Genomic DNA, 7,315 nt, shown 5'->3' on the forward strand with positions numbered 1-7,315 from the left:
CCCCTCCCTCTTCTGTTTTTTCATCCCCCCTCACCGCTACCCCCCCTGCCACGGCAGCCACTGGTATTGCTCCTACTGCCACTGCTGCCTGGCGGTGGGTTGTGTATTTTCTACGTCCTTACCTTCCCCGGCGGTGCCCGGCGGCCTGTGCGTGTTGCTCCACCCCTCCTCGGTGAGGGAGCCGTCTTGTACCCCCCAACGGCATGTATGTATATGTACGTTTGTGTGTATGTATGTGGCATATGTGCGGGGTGGGAGGCACGACGGTTTTCTTGGAAACGAAACAGAAAGAAGAAACAAACAGAGTTGGAAAAACACACAGACGTCGGCATCGCCTATGCAGCGCGGCGAACTTCAAAGCATTAGTGATATGGTGAGGACAACGGCAGGCGTAGAAGGTGCGCTGCCTCCAGGTACTCCTCACCATTTGCCTCGCTTGGATTTCTTTAGGTTTGCATCGAATGCCCTTTGTTGCTTTGTTTTCATTGTATGGGTGTGCCTGTGTGGGCGTGTGTATGTGTATGTACTTGTCTGCATTCTTCCCCCCTCTACCAATGGTGTGGAAGGTTTATTATTGTGAGCTTCTGCCGTTGTTCCCCTTCCCGGTCCCGCATCTGTACACACACACGCACACACGTAGACTCGATGTGTATCAATACCTGCACGTGTGTACACATACATATATATGTATATGTATATGTATGCGTCTTACCACTATTATTATTATTATTATTATTATTATTTGCTATGCATATATATATATATATATATATATCTCGGTGTGTGTGTGTGTGTGTGTGTGTGTGTGTGTGTGTGCAGCGACGGGGGAGGCAACGGAACGGCAGCTTTCTCTAGTCAGTATTATTCTCATTATTCATACTGTGATGATATTTCCACTGCTGTATTCGTCCCCGCCCAGCAGCAGTGTGCGTGCGTTTATGTGTGCGTCGCCTCCACTTTGTTTGCTTTGGTACACATGTCGAGGCCCTTGTGCGCCGCCCTCCGCGTCAGTCTCCCCATCACCCATCCGACACAATAATCTGTGAATGAGAAAGGAATCGAAAAGGGACAAAAAAAGGGTACGAGCCCCACTCCTTTGGGCATCACGCCTACACTGCCCACTTCTGAAGTGTGAACGCCATCACGCACATGTGTCTGTGTGTGTGTTGATGCCCACCTCTCTCTCTCTCTCTCTATATATATATATATATATAATATCTTTCTTTCCTTCCTTCTTCTGCGCGCTGTGCGGCACACACGCACGGCCAAAATGGGGGAAAAAAAACAAAGGTTTAGTGTTCTGGGGGTAAGAGCGGGGGCAGCGTGGTGTGCTTGTGTGTGCGTCTGGGTAGGTGCGGCAACGAGGCAACAGCGATAAAGAAAGCAACAAGAAAAAAAAGATAAAAAGACAGTACGACGAGGGGATATAGTCGACTGCGCAGCAATGTCGTCTAGACTGGATTTCTACCTCCCACCGCCAGACGACCGCGCGTACCGCTGGGGGAAGATCCAGCGGATGCGGGATCAAATCACTATGTGGCGACCGCACGCAAAGCGCCACGCAGAGCTGTCGGCTAGGGATGGCGCTGGTGGTTCCGCTGCTGCTGCTGCTACTACTACTGCTGTGGAACTGCCTCGCTGGAGGAAGGCGGCCGTATCGCCCAGCCGGCGCTGTTTATCACGGCACGAGAAGCTGTTTCTGCAGTCGCTGGTGACGGAGAGCTGGCAGCAGCAGCAGCAGCAGCGGAGGGGGCGCACCGCCCCTGCTGGGCGCATCACACTCCCGTGTGCCTCCAAGGACACCAAAACCAAACCCTCAACAGCTACTATCACCGGCGTGACTGAGGTACCGTACTTTCACGATCGCACTATATTCTGCCTACCAAATGAAGGGCGCGATGCTCTCGTGACTGACGACAGCAGCGGTGATCAGGCTGAGCAGGGCGTGCGGGTCTGCTACGGCGTCACATCGAACACAGCAGAGTTGCAGAGTCGCTCTGCGGCGCTCAGCTGTGGTGGCACGACCTGCACTGCGAAGAGTAACGCTAGCAGCCAAGCCGTGCCACCTCTTAATCACACAGCGCCGGTGCCACCATCGGAGGCGGCAACGAAGCAAGACCACATGATAGATGCGTCATTTGCTGTCAAAACTCAAAGTGTCGAGCTGGCGATGTCGGTTCACGCCGAGCGCGTGCGCCGTCGTTCTTCGGTGCGGCGACCCCGCAGCGACAGTGTACGCCGCCGCACATTCAGCCGCACGGCGGAGGTGCCCATTGATTGGGGGGAGTTCGGCCGCCTCTCGGCGGCTGGCGGCGGCGGCAGTGGTTGTGGCGGCAGTGGTAGCAGCAGCAACGTCACATCGATGTATTCTGTTCCACAGCCGCCTGGGCACTGTGGTGCTGCCGATGGTGCCCCCGCCGCCACAGATGGGATGCGAGGTCAAAACACCATGCTCGGGGGCAAAGGGCCGATGCGGCTCTACGCAATTCGTATGAAGCGCTACGTGTCCAACTCTGAAGGCTCCACGGAGAAGGCGGCGGGCGTACCGCGCATTGGTGTGCCGGTGGAGCTCCCGGCGTCGTGGTCACACCATTGAGGGGAGGGGATACGATGTATTGTAGGACAATGCGAGGGTGACATAAGAGAGGGAACCAAAAAGTATTCACCATGTACATATCGGGGTAGCGTAGCTTACGCCTGCTCCAGTCCCCCTGATTACCGGACATTTTGGTTACCACAGCCCTCTCGAGGGAAGCGTTTGTTTTTGAATGGACCTGCTTTTGTATTGCTGACCGTTTCTTTTTGTTTGTGCTTGTTCCCTGTGTTACCATAATGGAACTATAGTAGAGGATACTCTGCGTTTATGGGTCTTGGAAGGTGTTTTCTTTCTCCCGACGTTTTTACTGACCTTTCCTCTTCTTGATCTCCCTGTGTTGTTGCTGCTGCTGCTGCAGGTTGTGAGAAGGCTCAGTATACCACTGATATTGTCGTGGCTGGTACAGTTACACACATACACACACACACACAGAGAGAGAGAAATGCTGTCTTTGTTTCTCTTGTTGAGCGGAACACAGTGTGGAACGTTGAGCATAAAGAAAAAAAAAGATGATGGGATGTTCATTTTTGCTTACAGCTCTTGCCTTCCTCAGGGATGGCGGTGCCAATTCTCTACTCCCTTTATCATCACCCCTCCCCCTTTTTTCTTTGTTGATTGTGGACCATTAGGTCCTCTCTGCACTGTGTGGTGTTGCACCGCATTTAACCAGCGCCCCACACTTTTTTTCTTTTTCCTTTTTTTTGTTGGCTCACCGCCCCCCTCATGCATTCTGAGAAGGTACTGAGTGGTGGTGGCTGCTACGTGGAGACGCGACTCTAGGGAACTAATGACGCGGCGGTGCTTCATGGTGTACCCGCTGCCCTCTGTTGCGGACGAGTCATTTCTTCAACTCCTCTTTGACGGTGGCGTCCGTCGCAGCGCCTTTGCGGGGTTTGGCAAGCGCCGCTTTGCGCTGGTGGAGCTGCAGGGCGACACGCAAGCGGAGGCCGTGTGGCGCGCCATTGGGCCCGCGTTGCCAAACAGTGTTGCTACTACTGCTGCAGCTGCTGAGACCCACGGCGGTGGCAGTGTGAACCTTGATGAGGACTGCACACTTGCAGAGTTGTTTGCGGCTCATAACGCCGCCACCATTGCTGCTGCTGCTGCTCCGAATGTTGACGGTGCCGCCGGACAAAGCTGTATGTCGTTCTTTGGACGGCTGCGGTTCCGAGGCACTCCGCTGCAGGTCGTGCCGAGCCCCGTCACCATTGAGGAGCTCTACAGCTGCGGCGGCCAGGTGCCGCAGCCCCGCCCAACTGCGGCAGGCGACCAGGAGGGGCCCCGGGACAAAAGGTCGCACGCACAGAAGCGGCTGCGCCCGTCCGGTGCGGAGGACGCCGCTGGGCACGCGGCACAGACGGTGGAGCGGGAGCCAAAGCGGAGTGCGGCGGCGGCCTCTTCGCGGGACGCATGCCGTCGGTGTGGTTCGACGACGCACTTCACGCGACAGTGTACTGCCGATCCCTCCAGCGAAGAGTCAACATCGGCAGCACCAGCAATTGCTGTGGAATCGGCAGCTGCAACCGATAGTTGCGTGGCGGTGGATACTGCGACGGAGGGTACGTCACGGCTCCAACAGTCACACCGACGTGGCGCGAAGAATGAGTTCCCGCAGAACTGCTGCCAGAAGTGCGGCTCCTCGGCGCACTTCACTCGGCACTGTGACGGCGGGAACGCGGCGGATGAAGCGCCGAGGCCGCAGGAGTTGCCTGTGCCCGTCAGTGTGGCGGATCACGGCGAAAGAAGCAAACCGCTGGCCTTGCAGCAGGAGCACTCCAAGCCGCAACCGAAACAACAACAGCAACAGCAACAGCGACAACAACATCATCAGCTACAGCAGGATCGGCCGCAGCGACCCGCTGTAGTGCGCACATCGAAGGACCAGTGCAAGCACTGCGGCTCGGACCTCCACTTGTCACGCCATTGCCCCTCGAAGTGAATGCGTTGGGTGGGTGGGGGGCGGAAAGAAGTCTGTTTAAGGCGGTTAACTCGAGTTGAAGGAAGAAGAACAACAACAACACCAACACCAAGAAGACGAAGGATGAGTGAAAGATGCATTCGCTCATTAGTGCATGCGTAGAAGTTGCAATATTTTCGAGTTTCTTGGTATGTCATCGTCGTTGCGCTCCTTATTTTCTTCTTCTATTTTTGCTGCAGCGTTGAGGGCGATAAAGTCGCGGCTTGCTGGATGGCGGATCCGCGCGACGTGAGTTTGTCCGTCGTCGAGGCACTCCGCCGCCTGCCGCAGCCGCTCCTGTTTGCGCACCCAGCGTACGCCGTCGCCGCTATCCCATGCGGGGACGCGGCCCCCCACAGGCATGCGAATGATTCACGGCAAACGAAAAGAACTGTTCCAGCAGTGGGGGCATGCCCCATGAAGGCGCCGCCTTTCTCTTCTAGGCAGAAGGAGGCTGCTGTTGCGGTGAAGCCGATGGCGCGGCAGTTATTTGACCACGTGCGGCGTCAGTGGGCGGAAGGCAACGGAGAGTTGTCGCCGCAATCGTCTAACAAGCGTCGCCGCTGCCGCGCAAAGGGAGCGCGTGTCCTCATCACATCAACGGTGACACTGCCCTCTACTGTGCCTCTTGTTACGGAACTGATGAGTCTCTTCTTGCACCACCGCCTACCCTGCATTGATCGTGGGGAGAAGCAGCAGCAGCAACACGATGTAGATTCCCTTGTGCGCTATCTGCAGGATGCGCTGGGCTTCCTGCTCTGCTGGTCCCACCCTGCAATGTGCTTCACTGTTACGGCGAAGGTGACGGAACCGCGGTTGTCGGTCGCCGCGGACGTTCTGCACAGCTCCCCGCTGCTTGTGCGGCCGTGGACAGATAACTCGGTGCTGCTCGCGATGGCGTGCGCGCCCGAGTGGAGTCTGCAAGAGTTGAGTGGGAGCCGTCGCATCGCTGCATGGGTGCACCGGTACGTCACAGCCACGAGGCTTGCTGAGCACGTCGCCACCACGCGACTGCAGCGGTGGCAGTGGTTGGAGGGCCGCCTGCGCGCCTTGATGTCGCCAGCCGATGTGGCAGTATTTGTGAGGACGTTGTGTGCGCTTCTGCTCGCGCTAGAGGTGGAGCTCGTGGCAGGCCTCGGCAACGGGGACGGCCTCGTTAAGCCGCGTGACGAGTGCCGCGATCGCGAGGGGCTGCTGCTGCTGCTGGGCATCCTTGGCGAGCGAGGCAGTCACAGTGCGGGTGCTGGCACTGAAAGGAAAAGGAAGAAGAAGAACGCGCTTCACGCACATCACTACGCCGACTATGACGGTGCTGACTATGATGATCTGCAGGAGTTTGATGCGCGCATCGCGGCGACAATTACGGATAGATCTGTTGCGGACTTCCTCAGCGAACAACCAACCTGCGTTGAGTTCGTTGCACCCCCGGGGAGTGGCAGCAGCGCCACCAGGAGTCAGAGCTCTCATACGCAGGTGCGCCGACTATGCGGCGTGGCGGACGAATTGTACCATTTTCTCTCCGAGTGGATCCGCCTCACCACCAACGCGGCGCTCAGCCAGCTGGCTGCGCAGTTTGCTCCTGCATACAGCAGCAGCAGCACCAGCAAGTTGTTGCCGAGGTTCACCGTTCTTGTGGGTAGGGCTGTGCAATCGTCAGGCGGTGCCACCGCACGTGCCCTCCCGCTGTCTTTTCTGCCTGTTAATCTTCTGAGCGACCTCCTGCTTGAAGCGCAGCTGCGCCAAGCAGTACGCAACGACGACGTGGCACCGCTCTTTTGTGACGCCGCAAACGCCACCGCCGCCAGAAGCTCCATCAGTGGCGGTGACGGTGGGGCGCGACGCATGAGTGGGACGCGGTGTCTCTTTGAAATTCCTCTCTGGTCCGACGACGAAGATGATGATGGAAATGATATTGTGGCGCAGTCCTCGTGGTTCACTGACCTGATGGTCAACGGAGCCGTTCGCTGCCTCGACGACAGCCCAGCGCGCTGGCAGAAACGTGCGCTCACGCAGGTGCGGAAAGTTCTCGACGCGTCGAGGGCGTCACGACAGCGCAGTGAGTTTTCTTTCCTACGCGTCGCCTTGGGCGGCGCGAATGAGCCTCTGTTGCTGTTGCTGCGTCACGCCCAGTGTGAGGTGCGGTACGCGTTGTCGCCGTGGCATGTGTTCCCGTCGTTGCCAAGCGACATCTCGGAGCGACGACATGAAGAGGGTCTGCTGCAGCTGCGGGGGTGCCTCGACCCAAGGCTGCTCCAGCAGAAAGGGCTGGTCGATGGATCTCCCATCTGGACTACGCTGGAGGCGGAGTACATCGACCAGCTGCAGCGGCGATACAGACGGCTTTTCTGGCGGGCACGTGTCGCGTTGGAGTGTGACGTGGAAGACACGATGGTTGGGCTTCATCTTGTCGCCGCACCCGTGCATCTGCAGCTGCCGAGTGCGGCTGAAGTAAAGAGGATGCAGTTGGGTGTGGAGGCCTCTCTCTCCTCACGCCTGCTGTTGCGCTCAGCGGAGGATGATCGGCTCCATGTAAAGCTTCCGTTTTCTCTCTTCTGTGCGCGTTACGGGCCTCTTGTCGCGGGCGCGAAAGACCACAAGCACGCATGTCGGCAAGACCGCGCGTACGTTGAGGGTGTCTGTGCAGCGCTGCGGCTACCGGCTGCAGGTGTTCGTCTTCTTGATGATGAGATTGGGCTGACAATGGAGGGTCTGGGGCACCTGGCGCAGCTGGTGACGCGGCAAGAAACGCAGCAGCAGCAGCA

The 7,315-nt window shown here is 57.6% G+C and overlaps 5 protein-coding genes across 5 annotated transcripts; 2 read left to right on the top strand and 3 right to left on the bottom strand.

Annotated features, from left to right (window-relative positions):
- Window positions 1-1,444: 1,444 nt before the first annotated feature.
- DQ04_07851000 (hypothetical protein) lies at window positions 1,445-2,596 on the top strand (the record flags this gene model as incomplete). The annotated part of the gene is made up of 1 exon (XM_009315328.1): window positions 1,445-2,596. One exon carries the CDS (start codon window positions 1,445-1,447, stop codon window positions 2,594-2,596), a length of 1,152 nt encoding a protein of 383 aa, XP_009313603.1.
- Window positions 2,597-3,383: 787 nt separating this feature from the next.
- DQ04_07851010 (hypothetical protein) lies at window positions 3,384-4,535 on the top strand (the record flags this gene model as incomplete). Its single annotated transcript, XM_009315329.1, has 1 exon — window positions 3,384-4,535. One exon carries the CDS (start codon window positions 3,384-3,386, stop codon window positions 4,533-4,535), a length of 1,152 nt encoding a protein of 383 aa, XP_009313604.1.
- Window positions 4,536-4,661: 126 nt separating this feature from the next.
- DQ04_07851020 (hypothetical protein) lies at window positions 4,662-4,916 on the bottom strand (the record flags this gene model as incomplete). The annotated part of the gene is made up of 1 exon (XM_009315330.1): window positions 4,662-4,916. The coding sequence occupies one exon, from the start codon at window positions 4,914-4,916 to the stop codon at window positions 4,662-4,664; it is 255 nt and encodes an 84-aa protein (XP_009313605.1).
- Window positions 4,917-5,663: 747 nt separating this feature from the next.
- On the bottom strand, window positions 5,664-6,020 carry DQ04_07851030 (hypothetical protein; the record flags this gene model as incomplete). The annotated part of the gene is made up of 1 exon (XM_009315331.1): window positions 5,664-6,020. One exon carries the CDS (start codon window positions 6,018-6,020, stop codon window positions 5,664-5,666), a length of 357 nt encoding a protein of 118 aa, XP_009313606.1.
- Window positions 6,021-6,623: 603 nt separating this feature from the next.
- On the bottom strand, window positions 6,624-6,977 carry DQ04_07851040 (hypothetical protein; the record flags this gene model as incomplete). The annotated part of the gene is made up of 1 exon (XM_009315332.1): window positions 6,624-6,977. One exon carries the CDS (start codon window positions 6,975-6,977, stop codon window positions 6,624-6,626), a length of 354 nt encoding a protein of 117 aa, XP_009313607.1.
- Between the last annotated feature and the right edge of the window lie 338 nt (window positions 6,978-7,315).

The sequence above is a fragment of the Trypanosoma grayi genome (assembly GCF_000691245.1).
Source record: "Trypanosoma grayi strain ANR4 Tgr_785_V1, whole genome shotgun sequence".
NCBI classification, from domain to species: domain Eukaryota; phylum Euglenozoa; class Kinetoplastea; order Trypanosomatida; family Trypanosomatidae; genus Trypanosoma; species Trypanosoma grayi.